Raw genomic sequence first — 22,365 nt, forward strand, 5'->3', positions numbered from 1 at the left:
CACTATAATTTATTCATTACATCTTGAATGTCAGCACTCTGGACAGCTTAGAGAGCCATGCATGTTTCCACTTCCTCCACAACTGGCAGTTTTATTAGGGTTATAGTAAAGGTGTGGCCATTTAAACCCAAACGCAGGCTCAGTCCACGCAGGCCTGAATGATCAAGGAAAACACCTGCTTTTCCAGAGTTACAAAAATGTTTAATACCAGCTTTATTACCATATCAAAGGGGAGAGTTTGACAACAGCAACAGAAGTCAGTGAATATTTGAGCCTCAGCCAACTTCGACAAAGTCATTCAATATGTGTAGCCGGATAGCAGAGGGACAAGCCAGCATACCACATGACCATTTCTACAATCAGCCAACGTGATATCCTCCTGAGGTCGCATACTCACTTTCAAAGTAAAAGGACAATGTAAAACTTAGAATGTGTCAACGCCACACAAGTAACTGTAAAAGAGTAAATATTTTCACTTTTTCCGTTCAGCTGTCATGTAACTACGCTGTGGAAAGTAGTGTGCAGAATGTGGTTCAACCATGCCACTAAAAGATAATAAATAGCGTTTCAATTTAAAGCTGTTCTAGCAATCCTTCACGAAAACTGGCAGTGCCTATTTTTAACAAGTAGTGTGTAATGTTACAGAGAATGAATACTTACTATGAGAATGTGTTACAGCTGTCATAACTTACAAGAAAGGACTGGGAAAACCAGTGGTGGAGGAAGTATTTAGATCCTTTACTTTGATAAAAGTATGTGTACCAAACTGTGAAACCGCTCTGTTACAAGTACAAGTCCTTCATTTAAAATGTTACTCATGTAAAAGTTATTAAATATAATCAATGTACTTTAAAACATGCCCACTTCAGATAAACTGTAGCAGGAAACACCCCAAAAAATTAAAAATTAAATGATTAAATATCTATCACAAATACTAGCCAATTCATTTTAATTAATGAGCTAATTGCCTTTCATAAGTATTTAAACCTTTGAACTCTGAGCAAATGCATGTGCTTTCTTTCAAAAACATAAGAAAAAAAGGCAATAAGCAACTTGGTAAGAAATGTTCCACAAAATGAAAGAAGTCAGTAGATGTGGAAAATTATTTTTTTAAAGCCTGGGAAAAATGTCATGTGAAAAAGAAAAAAGGTAAGGATAAACTATATTTTTTATTATTGTAATTACATTTTGAAAATCATTATAATTTAAACACTTTAAGCAAGTAATTTCCTTTCTGTCTTTTTCTTTTTAAAAATTTTATTATGATATCTGTTATAATAAATTATGTGAGTGTGTTTAATAATACTTTTTGTCTTGATGTCTTAATGTCTTGATTTATGTGTGGGTTATGTCTTCATAACTTGTCAATAAAAATACTATTTAAAAAACATATTTTTATTTATTTATATATTTTAACTGTTTTTCTGTCTTCTTCTTATTATTATTACATTGGGTCATTTTTTTCTTTGCTCACTACCTTCTTGTGGCTTTGAAAGAAATCAAGCCAATTTTCCCTTCTTTTTAAAATTTTATTACACTATTATTTGTGTTTATTTATACAATCTAACTAATTTTCCTGTCGTTATTATTATTATTGTATCTTTTTTTTACTCACTCTCTGCATTCTTCCCATGATTTTAAAAGAAATCAAGCCAATTTCTTCAGGTTTTAAAGAGTTAACTGAATAGGCTACATTTTTTAGCTGTACTTGTACAAACTTTTGAGTTGTTCACTTTACAATAAAGCGTCACATTTTAGAAACTGATGTTTTTTATGATAAAATGCTAATTTGTAAAGAAACTAGCAAGTGGTGAATTAACAAGTACTATATTTCACCTGAAATGTAGTATAGGGGGCATATAAATAATAGTCAAAGAAAGTACAAGTTCCTAAAATTTCTACTCAGTACAGTATTTGAGTGAATCTACTGAGTTACATGCCACCAATACGGATAACACAACATTTCAGATAACGACTTAAAAGCAAAATAATAATGTGTATTACAGACTTTCGTCATTTATATCACGAACAAGGGTGGCTACTCAAACTGTTAGCAAGCAGGCTAGATGCTAACTAAGATAAACGTCATCCACCCTGCCAAGCTAGTTAGCATAGCCTCGCGTAAGCTAACTTGTTAGCAACTTGTGTTAGAAAACTCTCTGGAGCCGCTGAAAATCTCGTAGCGATTACGACTGAAAGGCAAACTTTACTTAACAATTTAACCATTCATTCATCCACATACCTGCAGGTGCTCCTGAAAGCGAATAGGCAGGATCTGAGCCATGGCGGTTCCTCTCTCTCACTCTCCTCCGGTTTCTACTAATGCTAACAAACTACGACTTCTTCTCTCAGATCCTAGCCGGACAGCCAGGGGGCCTCTAGTCTAAAGTCCAAATTAATTCAATCTAAGCGTTGTGTGAAGCGTGCTGTCGGTGTGATGGTACTTTTTTATTCGTCCCCAAACTGTTTACTTGCGGGCTTCCCCTGGCTAACGACTGACTGCCACTACACCGACTCCCCGGACCTGCAATGGCGGTGGAGGTTGGTCTGCAGAGAAAACATCCCGGAAATGGAAGTGCACTCATCACGGCGGATGAATACCGAGTCACACTTTTTTTTTTTAAGTGCATCACGGCGTGTGTAATAACTGTTTCATTTATAGATTTTAAAATACACAATATATATTCAATGTTATCTTTGAAGCGCCAAACAGCGACGGGAGAATTCAACATAAAAAATATAGAACAATGAATGAAAAGTGGAACTACTTCTTTCTGTTCGCCCTTTGATTTTTGCCACATCATTCGTCTGTGTAAATTAACGTCACTCCTGCGTGTGGTGCACTTGTTCCTCTCAGCCAATCAGATCACTCTGAGCACAAGCCAGAAATTCAACTTTATCTTGCAATCAATAACCATATATTCAGCAGTAATTGCATTTAAATTAGGGACTGTTGGTTATGTATGGCAAAAAAGGGTGGTGCAAAATTGGGAGGTACTTCATTTTTTTTTTTTTTTTAAATTAGCATTGGGAAGGGAATTATGTTTTTTTATTTGGTGTAGGGACAATTAAGCCTTTAAAACCTGAGAAAATTGGCTTTATTTCTTTCAAAACCATTGGAAGAAGGCAATGAAAAATGGCCCAAAAATAAGATGTTTTAAATATTTAATAGACATTTTATATTCTATTGAAACACCAAACAGCGACAGAAGACTCCAACATAAAATATATAAAAAATAAATGTAAAAGTGGAACAACTTCTGTTCGCCCTGGGGAGGCACTTCATACATTTTTTAAGCACTGGGGAGTCAAGTTAAGCTATGTCAGTTTTATTTATAAAGCCCATTATCACAAATCACAATTTACCTCTGAGGGTTTTGCAGTATATGACAAAGGACAAACTTCCAAAAAAAAAAAAAAACCTATAACGGGCGGGAAAAAATGGTTGAAACCTCAGGAAGAGCTACTGAGGAGGGAGTTATGTTGTTTTTTTTTAAATTTTGCTTTGGGGATGCGACTATTAACCCTTTGGAACCTGAGGAAATTGCCTTGATTTCTGTCAAAACCATAGACAGAGAAGGTAATGAGCAATGACCTCAAAAGTTTATATTTTAAATATTTAATAGACATTCAATATTCTCTTTGAAACACAAAACAGCGACAGAAGACTTGAAGACTTAAGTTTTGTGTGTGTGTGTGTGTGTGTGTGTGTGTGTGTGTGTATTTGAGTTGGTTAAGTTGGAAAACAACTAAACTTAACTTAATTAAACTAAACTAAACCAAAAACTAAACCAAATCACAATTTAATCAAATTAACTTTCACCTCTAAACTGATGATCTTGACACACGTTTCTGACAAAATGTGGACAACAAACCTTGTGTATGTCCATAAATGGTTATTGTTTTTGGCTGCCAAAAATTTATCCACTTAATTTCTGGCATTCTGGTGAATTTTGTGAAGGGGGCCTGAATCCCCTTTAAAATCTACACCTTTGCATTAGCATGTGCATGCAGCATGCGTTATTGTCCCACAACTGATTTCATGACACAAGTGAATAAGCAGACCGGTTCTTCCTCACACAGTTGTCCAACTGTCACGCCATTCAAAGCTTGCAAGCAAAGCAAAATATGATCAAGTACTTTTAGAGAACTAAATAATTTTGCTTACACCGAAATGCAACTTAAATGTAAAGAACAACTGCATGTTCATGTCATTATCTAAAGACAATCTGAAAAAATAAAATGAATGGGTTCTTAGATAAATGTCTATAGGCTGAAAAAATGTCTGCAAGCTAATTGTGTTTTGGTTGGACTCCTGCAATGTCTGTTGGGTGGAGTGTGCAGTGAAGTGATCATTTCCCTTTTTTACATCCACAATCTGTTTGCAGAGGATGTAGCGTTATTGCACAATGTAAAACTGAATACTAGGAAAACTGTTCCTCAAATGAGCTGACCTCTTCGCAGAGATGTCACTCTGCTGAGATGGCAATTTTGGATTCTGCAGGAGAGAGTGTTCACAGGAAAGTTTAGTACTACATGGCATTTGTCACATATAGCAATGCCAGGGGAATGCAGTAAAATCCACAAACCTGTCCCTGCAAGGACACCATGATATAGATATCTTGTAGAAAGTACCTAAGAAATTGATGTATGTTGACTTTTTTTTAATTTTCTGCGGTGTCAAATGATGAATCGTCCCAAGAGCGTCAGAGTCCTTCCAAACAACATCTGGATTGTGCTCCATCCAGAATGATCCTCCGGCTCACGAGGAAAAAAAAAGAAAAAGACATAAACATTTCACAATCAAATGTTAAGGAGAATTGTGGGGGTATGTTATATAATACACAAAAATGTTAAAGTAAGAATTCCTGCATTGTAAACCTGCATCACCATATTTTAGGGGCGTAGCACCAAATTCTTCTGGGTCCTGTATAAGTAGTGTGTGTGGGCCCCTCACCCTGCCTCTTTTTGAGCTATGTCTCTCACACATCTTATTTTCTTTCTTTATTTTGTTTTTTTCATTTTTGATTTCCTTTTCTTGGAGAAAGATTTGTACAATATTGCTCCAGCAGTCATACGGCTCTGCCTTAAGTGCAGGCTGGACTAAACCATTTTGTGCCGTTAAGGGGTGAGAAGGGCCTCAGAGAGCTTCCTCTATTTTTTATACAAAGTTCAGTCAAAGTAATGGATCATCGTGGTAATTTTATGTGTAGGAGTTGAACTTTTTTGGCTTCATGTGCCACTGAGTGACTCATAGAAATAAACAGGGCCCGCGTTTAATGCTGTATCCAGTTCTCTGAATCCATCCCTGGCTATGACTCCAATGGCCACATTAATGTTAAAGAAATCCAGAGTGTTATTTTTGCTTTCATTAAAAACTCACAAATGACATGTATCACCAGTATTTCTACCTATATATAATATCTGCTCTGAAACACCCTAAAAATGCAATATTTTGATTTCTGAACACATGTTAGAGCAAGTTATCATGAACAAATAAGCAAATAATTGGCCTTGCACTCCATGGCATAAATGAATGAATTTCAAGAATGACAAAGGATTGCACCGAGCTCAGACAGAGCTTTTTTCCCCCCCAGAAAGATTAAATTAATGAGTTTTGGCTCCCACCTGGGACCTTGTCTAATAAACCGGGACCAAACCAAGTATGCAATTTGTCTGCTGATCTATAGTCTCAGCGGCAGAGCGTGTAGTGGAGGCCGTCCTGAATAGACCATTCACACCACTGTTGCCATGGATTCACAGAGCGAGCAAATGCAAGACTCAGACACTAACAGAGAAGCCATGTGTGTCATGATAAAAAGAGTGGCCTTTGGACTCTTCTGCAGGGATGTCACACGGGCCCACTGAGGCTGAGATTAGCCTCAGGCTCCGTGCAAAATGAAGAGGCAGCAGCGCTGGTGGTCCTGCAGCCTTTGCCCTTGTCTTTCCTTATTACCAGATGTCCCCATCTCTACTTATTGCGTCTCCTGCAGCTCACTGAGGAGTCCAGTGAAGTCCCCAAGGGGAGCAGCCACACTTGGGACTTGAACTATGTGCATCAAATGGGATCTTGCTCACAAAAAGGTAACTGTCTCCTTTACAGATTTTTGACCGTTAGTACACTCCAGTGCTTTGGCAAGGATTTAGGCACAGATGGGAGCTCCGTGTCTTCCTGTGGCTGGGAGGATCCCATCAGGGATGACTGAGCGAGACTGACACTTGGATCCGGAGTAAGAAATGAAAAGTCCCATAGAAGACCCATTGGCTCTCTCTCTCTCTCCCTGTCTCTCGTTCTTTCTGCTCTACTTTAAGAAGACAGTGGTTAAGGGAATGTCATCACATAATAATACTACCACTTGATATGCACTTTCTGTTCTTTTTCTTTCTTTTCATCTGCCATTTAGCAGGTACATGTCCAATGCTGGACCTAGCAGACTCTCCCTCCACAGCACCAATGTTAATGCCACAATCAATGATACGCTACAAGCAGTGTCAACCACAACCCCCCCCCACACACACACACACACACCTGTGCTTCACCAATCCTGCTCAGTTTTTTTGAATGTACAACACAAACAAATAAAACAAAATAAAATAAAATAAGTGGGATCCTCCACCCAATTTCAAAAGCATATGATCAATATTACGTGTAATGTAATATTAGCTTGATAATCTAAATAATCTTTATTAATTGCATTGATTACTAACAAGGAAAAGAGCTACAAGCACAGATACTAAAAATATATTAGTATTTTGTTGCATTATACCACTGCATTTAAATTAGGTTTCCTTTGCTCAAAGTCAGTAGGCTGCACATCCTCTATTATCATTTAATCAGAAATCACCCTTTGTTTTTCACCAGACACATGTTTCTGACAAAATGTAGACAACAAATCTTTTGTATGTCCATAAACTCAAGAGACTCAAGATAGCTTTTGCCTTTCATTTTTTTCTTACACTAAAAGGCCAAACCCCCATGTTCTAAAAATTAGTATTTATTATCATTATTGTTTTTTTTTAATGATCTAAATAATCTTTATAAAAAATTGCAAATGTTTCCCTTATGCTCGATTTTTTCGAAAAAAAAAAAAAAAAGAAATTAGCTGCCAACAGGAAAATCTGCCGCTGTTCACTTTCACTGAGTCACATAACGATATTAACACCACCCCTTTTGTAATCTCAAATAAATATTTAGTCTGAGTTGAACTATAACACACATGCTATATAAAGCCTCTCCAAATGATCTTGGGTCACTGGGTTTTCATTTCATTTTCAAAAAACTCAGTGTATTGCAGCCTAACCTTTGAACGTCAGTGGAGGTGAAGTTACTAATTGACTGTGTGTGGGCCTTTGCACCTTTAAAAGTATTTGTGATCGTTTTCACTGGTCACAAATACCAGTTTGAGGAGGAACCAGTAAAGTCAAACAATTTTTATGTAACATCTGAATGGTGAACTGCTCAAAGTTTGGTCTCATTTCTGTCTTTTCTCTTTGGTTAAATGTATCTATGAGTCAGTTGCCTTCACTGTATCAGGATTCAAAACTAATTTCAGGTTCTTTATTGTCTTTTTGCTCCCCCTTTTACCATGATCAAACATGGCTCAGGCACAATATCAGTGCCTCCTAAACTGTGCAATACTTCCAATGTGCAATAATGTGAATTCAGCCATTCAGCCTGTCTATATATTAGCCTATATTTGGCTTTTTTATTTTATTCTATTTATTTATTTATTTATTTATTTACTGTTTACGTGTTATATTTGCTTTGTTTTTTTTTCTTTTTCCTGATGCTTATTTTATACTATCCCCTTTGCTGCTGAAATAATACAATTTTTTTCGCTGTGCGATTAGTAGAGGATATTTTATCTTATCCTATCTAATTAACTGCACAACAATTACAGAAACAAATGTTTTCTATGAAAACCTTCGATCTCAGGCTCCCTCCAACAATGCTACTTAGATATGCATCAAAAAAATCATGCAAGCAACAGCGAAATGGAAATATATGACATCAAATAGTGCAAGTCTTACTAATATCTATCTATCTATATGTATATTTAAAACGTAAAATAAAGTGATATAATATAACAGAGTTTAAGCCTGTTCCTCTCGAAATAAACACATACATTTAGGGCTTGACTTGGCTTGTCACAAATACTAAAAATATGATCAAGTAGAAACAAAGATATTTTTCCCCTTTTGTAATTTAAATGATAAATGTTTTCAATAAAAATAGTTTTTCAGAGCATAAATATTGGAATTTGCTGCCATCTAGTGGACAAAAGCCTCAACAACAGTGTTGGCTTAGACTTGATGCAGTTTGAATTTGTTGATGTCCATTCTAATGTTAAAATGATTGAAGCTATCATAGAAACTGTATGTAATGTCATTTTCTGACAGTATTCTGGACATGCTGCAATGAGCCTTCAGTGGCATGTAATCACAAGGGGTGACACTTTACAATCCTTTTACCAGCAAGCTTATCTTGTGTCACTTTGTGACCAAATCCATGAATGAATACTTGCCAGACTGAAAGGTAGCAATGCCAGTTTGACTCTGAAGCATTCCCTCCACTCAAAAAAGTATCTCTCCATCTCAAACCTTTTTGTTGCAGCAGACACGCACATGCTCTTGCTGTCTAAGTTCTCAGGAGACACAGAAGTAGTTGATCAGTAATACCCTGTGTTTTGGGTCATTACAGTTCTTATTAGTCACAAATGATTATTGAGTGGAAATTTGTTAAAAAAAAGTTTTTGCACACTTATATTGATGCAGTGTTTCACTTTATTCTAAGCTTTCAGTCAGTCAGATCTTCATCAGAGCATACATCATGAGCAATGACTAAAAAATTGAGCATATTTTCCAATTTGCATGTTAAAAACGGGGCAAGGAGTTTCAGTGCTTACTGCCTTTTGAAAACCAAGCAAATTGGTTTGATTTCTTTCGAAAACGTGGTGAAAAAGGATATGACAAGACACTTGGCAAGAAATGTCCGAACAATTTTACCTAAAAATTTGTTTTAAAAACCAGGGGAGGATTATTAGAAAATAATTTGGAAAAAAGGCAAAAATCTCCAGAAAAGTATATTTATAATTATTTCATATTAACATAAAAAAATCTATGATAAAATATATCAAATAAACACACACACACACACACACACACACACACATATTTATATATATATATAAATTAATGTATTTTAGTTTTTAGCACTTTTTTCAAGTAATTTTTAGTTGTTTTTTTTTGTCATTTTCTTTTAACTTTTTCACAAATTCTTTGCTAATTTTTGGGCCGTGTTTTGTTAAGTAGCTTCTTGCCTTCCCCCGTGTTTTTGAAAGAAATTAAAACAATTTGCTCAGGTTTCAGGTGGTTTAAAAGGCCTCACAATCAACTTCAAACATGCTGGAAAAATATGGTGACTCAGAGAAAACTTCAATCCAGTTAATAACCTCCTGTTTCCAGTAATGTGTCTCTAAATGTTGTCTGGCTTCCTGGAACTAGATAACCAAATTAGACATGACCATGAATAATGTTTTGACTTCTCATTACCCTCCTTCACCCTCCTTTTCTCTATATTTCCAGTCAACATCAATCAGCAATTTCCTTCAGCTGCACCAGCTGAACAACAAATCCAAACTCTTGTTATTTTTATCCAAATGTTTATGCAGCTTGTCACTGAGCTTTGGCCTTGACACTGAAAGTCACAACTCTCATGGAAACACAAATGTAAAACACTCTCATGCACGGATAGTTTACAGAATAACAAGATGAAGTCAGACTGAACAGCAGGGAGTGATCTTGTTATGCGTTTTGTTGTTCAGTCCACAGTACAATGCGAAGCAGTCGTGACACATAAGTATGTGAGCTCAGAATTTCACACACACAGATTAAACATTAAGCCCGGTGGCCCTCAAAGGGAGGAGTCTCTCTGTGGTCAGAATAAATGTTTCAGAGGGTTCATCCCTCTGTGTGGGCCACTGCTGAACACATGGGAAAGAGACACAACATGACATCAAACACAGGTAATACATTCATATTTATATACATTTCCTGATCTTTATTAATTTTCACTAACTAATAAGAGATTAATATCCTCTGTATTGTCCCTTTTCTCTCTCTATTTTATGTTTCTTGTGTTTCCATCAATATTTCTTTTTAAAAAAATATTTATTTTTATCTGATAGGGACAATGCAAATTAAGTCTTTGAAACCTGAACAAACTGGCTTGATTTCTTTCAGAAACATGGGAAGGAGGTGATGAGCAACTTATCAACAAATGGTCCAAAAAATATAAAGAAATTAGTAAAAAAAAAAAATACAAGAAAGGTACCAAAAAATAAGAAAAAAAGACAATAAAAACAAACACAAACAAAAAAGACAAACAACAAAATGACTCAATAAAGTGCTAATATTTCCTTTCTTTAATAAGTTTTTTAATTTAAATTATAAGAGCTATAAATATAGTTGCCTGAACATTTTTTCCCTAGTTTTCTGATAATATCTAATAATAATAACCCACAGATCTCTTTGTCATCTTTTACTACTTTTTTTGCAATTAAAGGGACTTTTCTTGCCAAGTTGCTTATTACGTTTTTCCCCATGTTGTCAAAAGAAATCAAACCATTTTCCCCAAGTTTCTGAGGTTGAAATGCTTGTGAAAAGTGTCTGAATGCAGCACAAGATAACTGATGGCGATCCATGTGTTTAAGGGTTAACATAGAAGATGTCAAGGTTACAGTTATGGTGCAAAAGTAGACAAAAATGTAAATATTCACATCAAGTTTTTAAAGAATCACAGCATACAGTTACAGTAAAATATACATGAAGGCAAGTTATCAGGGTTACATACAGTTACAACACTCAACTACAAGACATAATAAAAAAATTAAAAATGCTCACATCTGATTTTGCTTCCACCAGCCTTTAACACTTTGAATCCTATTGTGTTGCATTTAGGATCAACTTTAGATAAGTGTTAACTATTCTCCATGAATCTGATGAAATACACATTTTTAAATAGATTCATATGGCTGGGTAGTGCTTCCACGACTAAAAAGAAAATTATATTTTCTAATTGATTAATTAGACATTCTCATCTCGTCAAGCTCCAGCAGCTTGTTTTTGTGTGGATTAAGAGGACCACAATGCTCCAGGGACACTAAACAGAAGGTTTATGGTCAGGAAAAGCAAACAGTGACCCATTAGCTGCACTGAAGTGCCTGTGGTATGAGCTATTCAGGAGAGGAGCTGCTCAGACGTGACGTGATATGTGGATTTCATGTGGGAGCAGAGAGTTTGTTTCATTGTTGTATGTTTTTTTTCTATTTGACACTGCGTCAGAGAAACAAGGACTCCGTGTCACTGATATGGTGAACCTCACAGATAGTGCAGAAGGGGTTTAGTGAAGGAGTGGCCAAACTTTTTTGATTGTGGGCCATTTAGTAAAAAATATAAGGAGTCGTGGGTCAAACAAGAGTAAAATGAATAGTTTTCAACCACTGACATGGCAAGAAAAGCAGTTTCTTTAGACCAGAAAAGCCCATTTACTATGGAAAACTATTTTTCTATAAAAAAAATACTATATAACACTACTGGATAGTTTAACATTTGACATTATATTAGGTTATTGGTGTGACCTTGTTACAAAAAATATTTCTCCATCATCTCCATCATTGTTTATGTCTTACTATAGTAAATGTATTTAGATCTAGTGTTCAAATTAAGAAAACAGTGGCTGGGCTTGTCGTTGTTCAAGATGACTGACATCATGTTATTCCAGGTCTCAGGAAGAACGGCCCGCTGGCCAACCGCGGCCTGCTGCCTGTTTTTTAATGGACTGCAGGTCATAGTTTCGTGTCAGTGTAGCCTCCTGAGAACCAGGATGATAAAAGTTTAAATATTTTATTTATTTATTTATTTATTTACGTCATTTGATATATGAAACATAATTTCTAATATATATAATTATTATTTTGACATGCCCCTTTTAATGGACATTGGATAAATCTTTTTCACAAAATATACATTTGATTACAGTCACCTATGCAGAACATTTATATTATAATATTAAATTCACTTTAAGAAATGAAATATTAAAGGTATTGAGCATTTATTTAACTGGTTATACATATTGTGTGTTCTAATCCTCAAGTATGGAAAATGGTTGAAAATAAATAAGAAGCAAGTCCCACTGTCCCCAACAAAGGACATGGGGAAAGAATCTGTATTTTGAAAGGCTTAAAATTAATGTTAATAATAAAATATAATGATATATATACAAGATATAAAGGTAGATTTAGTTTCACATTTAGTTTTCATTAAATTAATTAAATTAAAGTTGATCCTTAATCCTACTACATCTAATAAATAAAATAAAAACAATAATTAAATATAGTTAAGACTCTCATAAATAAAAAAACATCCATATGATGAAAAGAAAGTATAAAAAAGTTATCATTTTTTTCTTTCACTATCATAAATCCCCCTTTTTGCAAAGACAATAGATGTGCTCTATTATCTCTATATGTTACATCACTAGAGAGTCCAGGATGTCCTTTGTACAGTACACCGGGACCCAAATAGAATGCACGCATGATGTAATGTCCCCCACAGAGGACAAATATAAATTACTGTGTCTCAGAGGGGTAGACATTTTTGTATTCCTCCTAACTGCCCAGAAGCAGATGGGAAACCAGAAATGTATACACTTATTTATTTCTACTGAATCTTGAGTTACACTGGATATATAGGCTCAGCAAATATACAAGCCCCGTTAACAGTTTTATGGAATAAGCGAAGTCAATAAATGTAACATAGAGATAGAAGTGATTATCTGGAGACATATCAGATTATTCCATGAGATGAGTGCATTAACAGCAGGTTTTCTTAGATTAACTCTGTTCTAAGGCTGTTTCACACAGTCTAAGTACAGTTCAGAGTACCACCATGAGATATGGCAATTTACCAAAGAGTGCTTCGCAGATAAATACATGCCATCAGTTATTACCTCTCTGAAGCAGAAAGGCCAACCAACATTATCATATAGATTGCCGTGAGGGTTATAATCATCATCAGTCATGAACCTGAGAGCAGAGAGGGAGTGCAGCGGCCTCAGCTGCACACTCACATCCCCATAATCTAGATCTGAGAGCAAAGTTGCTTTAACGATCTTCTTTCGACAGCTCAGAGAGTATAAGTCAATGCATTTTTCTGGGCAGCACTACTCCCATAAAATGCCTCATTCTGCCAACAGATTTTTTATCCATTTGATGTGATGAAATTTGGAAGATCTAGAAGATTTACCTTAAGATTAAATCTTTTTTTCCCATCCAAGCGGGCAGAGTGCTGACTTGGAAATATATGGCTCTACTAGCGGAAGTCTCTGGTGCATTTAACGTATAGTATACCCAACTAACAAGTCCTACAAAATTCATCAGCATTTCAGCACCCACGGTTCACTCCTCTTGAAGTTAATGTGTTTTTTAATGGGTTTTTGGTCAGATGTCTGAAATAAGGTTTGTTAAGCTTAAAAGACTGTCATGTTTTGTTCTATGACATATATTTGAAGCTTTTGAGAGTCATTAAAGAACTGCTTGCTGAAAAATGGCTAAGTAGGACTACAGAACGTCACTACGCTGAGCCACACTGAACGCGGCTTTACAGCCTTGCTGTGGTTGTAAACATTAATCATGCGACCATAGTTTTTGTTTGTTTATAGCCTCACATTAGCTTTTTACTTCTGGCAATTGCATTTAGGGCCCAAATATCCTAAAGATGGCGTTCATTTGTGAAGATTATCTTTCTAAACAATATGAATGAGTATCATAAACGTTATTTTCTGTTGTGATCAGAAATCTAATGGAAAAATCCCTTAGGCTTTTTGACGAGGGAACTGGGCCGATGCTAGCTTCCACAACGGCTTACAGAAAAACGTCATCCCTAGGGCACTCCATAGGCCGCCATGGGCCCAATGATGTGGAAGCAGTGTTGATCATCTGGGTAATTTTTTACATGGCAGTTGAACGTTTTTGGCAGCATTTATGGGAATAAATGGAGCCCTGTTTCCAATGCTGGAGGCACTCCAACATACCTGTTTTTACCTGCTCACGGCTCATTCTAAGGTAACAAAAACACTATATTTTCAGGAGATTATACACTTAAGGAAATTCAAATATTCTATTATTCTTCATTTCTGCCAATATATCCCCATAAACTCTCCACACCGGACCCTTAACTCTATTTTTCTCTGACAAAATATCTGTATTTCAGTTGTCATGATGCAATAATCCAATTGAAAACACAGGATGACTTATGTAAAAAGTGCTGACAGACCATTAAAGTGCCAAGTTTCCGTTCTATATTGGTGTGATATTAACTGGACATTCGCACCTATAAGGTTTTTAATGTGCTTTGATTCCCTCCCCTTTCAGAGAGGGCAAAGACTAGAGATAATTACATGAGGTTAAACCCTGTTTTATGGCACCTCAGCTGAAAGTTAAAGTCTGTAGATATGTAATCGAAGGCTCAAAACCGAGTCTTACAGTTCAGCTGAAGACTCCCAGTTTAGTGGACAGAACCACGCAGACGTTCACAGAGCTGTAAGTTCAAATTAATACATCGTTATGCGACTGACAGTTAACAATCATGTCTGATTTGTGTTGCTATGCTGCAGACTTTTGAGTTAAAATGTGAGGGTGTGTGGTGTCAGTGGTGATTGAAAATGAATATATTAACTGTGCCACACTTATTTAATATTTACAGAAATGTATAAAAATTTTGTGCTGCTATTAAATTCACATATTATCTGTTTTTCAAGGTTTGGTGGAAATCCTAGGAATGAATGAGTAAGTCTATGTTTTTTCTCCAATGTTCATACATTTTGAAATTGGCTAATTTTTTCAGAGTCAGTTCAAACTTACACATTTACACTAAAAACTGAGAGAATAATGACAAGATGATCCTTCACAGCATAGATCAGAGTTAGACATTCAGCCTAAAAACAGAATTCATTTGCATATCAATTACTCACCGTTGAATTCATGAGCTAAATTTTCTTTTTCTGGCAAAAAGATGAACATGCATCATGAATTTAAGTTAACAGGGTCTACATTCAATAACAACAAAAAACTAAATCAAAACATCTGTTTACAAACTCTCACAGCTCGTGCTGTATAATCTCATTTATCCAGTACCTCCCAAACACATTTTTGATGAAACTGATAAAAAAACAAAACAAAAAAATGGTCAGTACAGTACACACATGCACACTCTCAAAGCATGCAACTCTTAGGCGGAAGTGTTCTTTTTTTTATTATTATTTTTGGAAATACATGTATTTAAGGAAGTACTGAGCACACGAATGGATTAATAAGATTTAGTTTTCACTGCATGAGTAGTGTGAGAGTTTGTAAAAGATATTTTTATACAGTTTAGTTGTTAATCGTGATCTCCAATGACCTCAATTCATGAAAAAGTTTTGCCTTTTTAGGATTCTCAGTTCACCACAGAGGTATTTCCTCCACAAATGCAACATAACATGGCGTGAGTATTTGATATTCAAATGGTCATTTTACGGGTGAAGTACTCTTTTAAGACTTTGGGCCCAAGATAAGGCATGCTGTTCACTGATAAGTGTTGCTGTAGAGGTGATAACAGGTGAGGTTGTGTAACGAACCTGAAATTGTAATGAGCTATAATTATAACTGATCCAGTAAAATATAGAAAACCAAATACGTCATTCATAATTCATCTCATCAGAGATTTAAAGGGTCATAACAGAAGGAAAATCACATGCTTTCTTATTTTGGTTTTTCCCTGTGCCTACCACTTTATGAAATTTAATAGTCAATAGTTTGCAGTCTAACTAAGTCAAATGTGTCTCATTTCTCCTTTTGCAGGAAATTTACATTTAATCCTAAAGAGGGAATAGACAACCCAGTGATGGCGATCACAGACGATGCAGGTATCTTTCATAGCCAACACATTTTCAATACCATAAAATAGAGCCTTTTACATTCTTTTAATACACAACATAAAGTTGCCGCATTGATACCGAACAAAGAGAGAGAAGGAAAAATAATAATAAAGATATCAATAAAAAATAAATACCAAAAAAATACTCCTCTTTTGTTGATACATGGTATTCTATAGAAAATTGAGTATATTAATTTCAATAAATAAATAAATTAATAATAATAAATTAATTAATAATTACCATTTTTATTTGGGAATTTGCAGGGCATTATTTGCCAAGCTGCTCATTGTCTTTTTCTTCATGTTTTCAAAAGAAATTAAACCAATTTTCTGAATGCATCAAAAGAAAAATGCTGCCGATACAGATGGTTATGGCGTATAAAAGGGGGGCTTAACCAAGGCACCCTTCTTCTGATAAAGCTTTATTATAAAGGCTAGTTTATGGTGGAACAGAATAAAATAAAGCCAACATGTTTCGACCAAAAAAGGGCCTTCATCAGGGCATGAACCAGACAGACGTACTACATCTCTATCTAACCTGAAGTTAACCTAAGGTAATGGCGTGTATTTGTAGATTTATTATGTGCATGCACACTTGTAAATTGTTACTCTGCTCTCAGAAGGTATAACAGCACTTTTTTGTCTCTCCCTGGCTCAGACTCAGTGTCGACACCCAGCCCACGTCTGTGTGCCCTTAAACGCGAGGAAGGGGAGTCCTATGGCTTCCATCTGCGGGTGGAGAGGGGGCGCCAGGGTCACATAATCAGAAATGTGGTGTCAGGAGGGGTGGGGGCGTGCAGTGGCCTTCAAGATGGAGACAGGCTTCTGGAAGTCAACAACTGCTATGTTGATGACATCCCTCACCCTGAGGTAAGATGAGCGTCCTACATTATAAAATGGACTGACGCCTCTTCAAAGGACTGATACTTAGTGGATCTGTTCCCCCTTTTTCTGAATCAGGTGGCTAGGATGATAAAGCTAAGTGGAAACCAGTTGTGTTTACTGGTGTTGGATGGTGAGAAGTATGAGCAGGCCGTGTCCCGAGGTCAAGACCTCCGAAGTTTAGTCAGCGCACACAAGGTAGAAGACTGCAAACCACCCAGACTCTGTCACATCACCAAGAATCCGACCTCGGGTCTGGGCATCAACTTCACACCCTTGGAAGGTAACACCACTCCTGGTAACAACAACAAGTCCAAGGTTCAAGATTAGACGTTTAACAGAGGGGCGTTGAGTTGATGTCTGTGCAGAGGTATTCAGTCGCTCCTCCTGTTTCTGCTCCGTAGGAGGGAAAGGTCGCTTCTCAGTGAGCGTGGTTCCAGGAGGTGCGGCTGAAAAGGCCGGGGTGTGTAAGGGAGATCACCTGGTGTGGATGGACGGAGCATCAGTGTCCAATCTCACACACTCTGCACTCAGCAGGATGGTGCGTAGTCAGCCTCTTTTTATCAAAAAAGCAAAGTCACAACTCTTCTGCTGTATATTCACATTGCAATATTGACAATCCAGTGGCCACAACAAAATGCTGGCATTGTACATTTCTGCAAACCGCAAATAATTTACATTTGCATGATCCATGAACATCATATCAAAAATTCTTAAGTGAAATCATTTAGAAACTTCAAGTTGACTTTGTCATCGGAAGGTGAGAGGACAGCAAATGTTGTGTCACCTGTTAGATAACCTGTGTAGTTGTGTTTAAGCGAGTCACTGCTGTGCATCCAACTGCTTTTTAGGCTTTGGGTGTTTTGTAGTGACTTGTCAAAGCCTTTCAAGCAGATTTTTAGACTCCATATGTTTGCGTTTTGTAGCAGCCTGTCATTTTTGCAGCAGCTTTTTAGGCTCCAAAGATGACTGTTTATAGAAACACATCTGTGTTTTTCCAGGAGCTTTTTCAATGCTCCAAATGTGGGTGTTACGTAGTGACCTGTGTGCATTTTTTCGGCAGCTTTTTAGGCTCCAAATGTGTGTTTTGTGGCCACCTGTCAATGTCTTTCCAGCTGCTTTTTAGGCTCAAAACAAGGGTGTTTTGCAGCAACCCGTTGGTGGGGGTAGTGGCACGAAAAGTGACTGTTTATCACTGAGACGTCACTGCTTTTTCCGCTTTCAATTTTAAGCCAGAACATGATGTTTTCCTAACCACAAAATAGTGATTTTTGTGCCTAATCCTAACCAAACATTAACCACAGTGTTCAACGTATCCACTTCATAATAACATGCAAATGTAAAGTATCGGTGGTTTGCAGAAACGTACAATGCCAACTTTTTTTCTGCAGAAATAGATTGCAGTTATTATCTATCAGTAACAAATTACATTTTGCTGTAGATGAAGAAATGTGGCAATCACATCACCATCCTCGTGATTGACAGTGAGAGTGAGAAGAGCTACATGCGACAGAAAAAGCCCATTCTGCCTGCCATGGCTGTCCCACATAACCTGCCCCACAGAACCAGAAAACTCCACCTGGTGGCAGGACCTGACGGCTACGGCTTCCTTCTGCGGCTGGAGAAGTTGCCATCAGGACGCACATGTGAGAGGACGAAAAGAGTCCAAAAATCACTCACAGGTGTTTAAAGACTTTAGTGCTCCATGTAAATATTACTGTATTTTTGAATAATAGTTCATGTTCTGCGTGAGATGGACAGCGGCAGTCCAGCAGAGAAGGCGGGTATGAAGGACGGAGAGCTGCTGCTGGAGGTCAACGGGGAGTCAGTGGAGTCACTGACGCATGAGGAGATTGTGGACAGAGTGAGACAGAGTGGACAACAGATGTCCCTCACCACTATCACTCTGCAGGGGCTGGAGTTTTACACCCAGGTGGGCATCACTTACCAGATACACGTCTTTTCCAAAATACAGTTTGTGTATAACTCCACATGGCCATCAGCCATGTCTGGATATATTATGTTTTTGGGGTTTTGAGTCACTAATGGAGTGGAGTAAATCCACCCCCAACCGCATTATTTCAGCCCTGCTCCGGGAAATTTCCATTAGTACGATTTCAGTTTTACATGTTTACGTGTATTTTAAAAGTCCAATTTTAGTTAGACTAACACAGTAATTTGACTTTTTTTTAGCATCATGTAAATGTACTTAGTGTGAACCTGCATCTGTCTCATTCTCATGGATGGAATATCTCAACAACACTGATTAGAACTGATTAGATTTTGGTGGTTAAAGGTCAAAGATCAAGGTCGCTGTGACCTCATTAAATATTTTTAGGCCATAAGACAAGAATTTATGCGCTAATCATGACAAAATTTCAGACAAATGTCTAACGAATAGAATGATGAAGCGGTTACATGTTTTATCACTTTGACATCATAATGTTCTGGAAATAAAACTTTCTGGACTTTGTTCAACTTAATAACTCAGGAACAGAGAGAGGAGACATTTTGTTGGATAGTTTAGGTCTTGAAACTGTGCTGATTGTATAATATTCTGTGCTGGCGGGTGGAAGACGTGTGTGAAGTATGTTTTCACAGACATGATTGTTAACTGTAACTGCGTCCTATAATTCTATATACTTTATATAATACTTTAAATATATCTGATGGTGCTCACTGTAACTTGGTCCAAGCCAAACAAACAAAAAATAGTTGCGTTTGTATCTTTTAAGAGCAAAAAACCTAAACTTTAGAAATCTATTTGGAAGTCGTATCTAAACATAATTCAGAAAAAAAAATCAGTGCTTACGTTTTTATCTGCGGTTTTGTTTCTGCAGTTGGGTCTCTCCCCTCTTCTCTTCTGTGAAGATGCTGCTGAGAGAGAAAAGGAGAGCAGCACGTTAACATCTGCAGCAAGGTGCTCAACACTAAAGGAACCTGATGGCTCGTGCAAGCCCAGACACTGCTCTCTCCAAAAAGGCCCTTTGGGGTTTGGCTTTAACCTGGGCTGCGTCCCAAAGTATCCTGGGACCTTCATCAGCCAGGTAGGGAAGAAGTACTGCATTGCATTGACATTACTGAGGCAGAAATAACCAGACGAGAGCAGAATATTTTTTAATTTATAATTTTGTTGTCAAATGTGATATTCGATTGTGCTTTTTTTCTGTTTAGGTGGCTTTTGGGGGCTCTGGTCAGAGTGCAGGATTACTTGTGGGTGATGTGGTGATGGAAGTCAATGGACAAAATGTGGAGGAGAAGTATCTGGAGGATGTGATTATGTTTGTGAAGGAGGGAGGACATTTTCTTTCTTTGGTAGTCATGGATAAGACTGGCTACAACAAGATGAAGCAGTGTGACACACCTACTAATGATATCACTAACAATGAGGTAAAAAACCTTATATCCTCTACATACTCTGTTAATACATTTATCAGTTAATCAGTGACCACAGTATGTCTCTTTATTCGTCAGCAGGAGGAAGATAACTATGAGATATCATCTTTGTGAGTGACAAAGATGCCCTCATAATTCTGAAGATTGTACCCCATCCGATGTGTCCAAACTGAGCTGAACAAGAAAATACTTACCTGTTATCATCATTTTATTGGACAATATTGCCTTAATTTAATCCCAGGGTTTCACAAATGAATCCAAAACATGAAACAGGTAAATAAGCTTATAATGAAGTTAAGTTATGCAAAACACAAACAAATGTGGTAATGTGTATTTGAGTATGATATAAAAATGTCCTTCAGTACTGTATTATTTACATCCAATGATGGACGTTTAGCCAACAATCGACACAACATGGTCTCAATCAGCTAAAATACAGAAAAAATACTCCACTTCTTAAAGGACTACTATTATATTATATTATTATAAATGAAACCACGTTTGAAAACACATTTTAGAATCTAGAAAGTTACCATTTAAAAGAAAATTATCAGCAATAATGTGAAGTACTGGTGATGAATGGGGAAAAAAACTGGTATTATCATATTTTATTTAAAAGTGTTAATTGTATCGTTGTAGGAGAGTGCAGAGGGTTATGTGTATGTGTTTTATGTGTGCATGTTTATTGAGAATTTTGCTGACAAAGAATCTAATGGCACAGAAAAAAATCTTTGTTATGTGTGCAATGTTTTCTTTTACTTGTAAAATTTATGTTTCTGGATTTTCACCAAACAATAACATGTTGAACTCCAAAAATGACATTGGCTTACACAAACAGATAAAAGGCCCATATGGAAATGACTGAAAGCATGTAAAGATGTTGTGACTGTCGATTAAATTCAAACATTCTAACAAACACGTGCAAAGGTGAAAATTGTTGAGTGAATGTCCAAAAACATAAAGTATCTTTGGTTGGTGTTATTGCAGAATGATGATGCAGACAGAAATAGATTACCTTGATGAGAACTTGATGTGATCCAGATTCATTTAGGTGTTTTATGCTGAGCCATGTTTAGTTTGGGGTTACAGTAAGAACTGTGTGTTCCTGCACCTGTGCTCAAAGTGACTTCTCCTCCACCATGACCTCAAAACAAGTAATTAATATCACCTGTGTCCAGTTTTAACCTTTCAGACTATACACACGCTACCATCTAGTGGTCTGAAATGTGTAGTCTCTCAATACAATCCACAGCAATAAGCATTACAAAAATGTAAACACACACACCAAATGGCTCCTAAAATAGAAGTTTCAAGAAAGATATAAGCCTGGTGAAGTGTTTCTGCAATATTTATGTAAAAGAAGATTTTTATGTTATGTTCTGACCAAATATAAGTCCAATTTATCATGACATCTTTTGGGATCAACTTTGTCAGTTTGTGGTCTTGTAAGCTTTTCTAGACACAGAATGAATCCAGAATACATCTGGTAAGTTAGCACAAATGTTGTTTTTTTAATTTTTATTTTTTATGGCAAAATCCTAAATTACACAAAGTATATATTGATTTTTGGGGAATATCACTATTTCAAAATCAGATTAGAAAAGGTTTCTTTTTTATTTTGTTTGTTTTTCTGATGGAAGCATGTGTCGCATATGATGTGTCCAAGGAATTTCAAAATGCAACAATAATTTATATTTTCACAGTTTTGGGCTTTGATAAATAGTGTAATTTTAGTGTTTTTTAAGGAAACATACCTTCTAAACCTGCATGTTTTCTTTTAAAAATCAGCAGTGAAATAATACAAAATACAGCTAAGCCAAATAAAAAAAACACAAGTCCCTCCCCAGTGTTGCAGTAATTAAATTAATAAATTAATTAAATTGTAACCAGTTAATGACTGAGAAAAAAAGCTATTTTAGTACAGTTACTAATCAAAATGTTGGTGAAAACAAAGAGGTTACATATGGAAAAAAAAGTATATGTATATATATATATATATATATATATATATATATATATATATATATATATATATATACATATATTCTTTTCTTTTCCAGTAAAAACTTTATAAGTTGAGTAAAACATTCATTCTGTTGCTTTACATCTTTT

At 36.3% G+C, this 22,365-nt stretch overlaps 2 protein-coding genes and 1 long non-coding RNA gene across 7 annotated transcripts in view; 1 reads left to right on the forward strand and 2 right to left on the reverse strand.

The window, feature by feature from the left end:
* Window positions 1-2,548, reverse strand: part of cltca (clathrin, heavy chain a (Hc)) — a 48,056-nt gene extending 45,508 nt beyond the window's left edge. Inside the window, exon 1 of the mRNA XM_042499164.2 lies at window positions 2,243-2,548. Within this exon, the coding sequence (XP_042355098.1) occupies window positions 2,243-2,284 (42 nt within the window). The 5' untranslated portion in view covers window positions 2,285-2,548. The remainder of the gene's footprint in view (window positions 1-2,242) is intronic.
* A 7,443-nt stretch (window positions 2,549-9,991) lies between these two features.
* On the forward strand, window positions 9,992-21,662 carry nherf4b (NHERF family PDZ scaffold protein 4b). 5 transcript variants are annotated; one of them, XM_088088690.1, is made up of 12 exons: window positions 12,423-14,600; window positions 14,819-14,846; window positions 15,491-15,543; window positions 15,900-15,964; window positions 16,634-16,845; window positions 16,936-17,140; window positions 17,262-17,398; window positions 18,299-18,503; window positions 18,594-18,790; window positions 19,698-19,904; window positions 20,032-20,247; window positions 20,332-21,662. In XM_088088690.1, the coding sequence occupies exons 3-12, from the start codon at window positions 15,527-15,529 to the stop codon at window positions 20,365-20,367; spliced, it is 1,497 nt and encodes a 498-aa protein (XP_087944816.1). In that variant the 5' UTR covers window positions 12,423-14,600; window positions 14,819-14,846; window positions 15,491-15,526; the 3' UTR covers window positions 20,368-21,662. The 5 variants fall into 5 exon arrangements, with proteins under 5 accessions (XP_042355970.2, XP_042355971.2, XP_087944816.1 ...); XM_042500036.2 differs by lacking the exons at window positions 12,423-14,600; window positions 15,491-15,543 and adding an exon at window positions 9,992-10,025; XM_042500037.2 differs by lacking the exons at window positions 12,423-14,600; window positions 15,491-15,543 and adding an exon at window positions 9,992-10,025 and having other exon boundaries at window positions 20,335-21,662.
* On the reverse strand, window positions 17,200-21,408 carry LOC121953095 (uncharacterized). Its single transcript, XR_006106478.2, has 3 exons — window positions 21,269-21,408; window positions 19,670-19,734; window positions 17,200-17,338 (listed from the first exon to the last, which is right to left on the reverse strand). It is a non-coding gene; the product is annotated as an uncharacterized LOC121953095 (long non-coding RNA).
* Window positions 21,663-22,365: the final 703 nt, after the last annotated feature.

This window comes from Plectropomus leopardus, chromosome 15 (assembly GCF_026936395.1).
Source record: "Plectropomus leopardus strain MGB_pleo_1.0 chromosome 15, ASM2693639v1, whole genome shotgun sequence".
Taxonomy (NCBI): Eukaryota; Metazoa; Chordata; class Actinopteri; order Perciformes; family Serranidae; genus Plectropomus; species Plectropomus leopardus.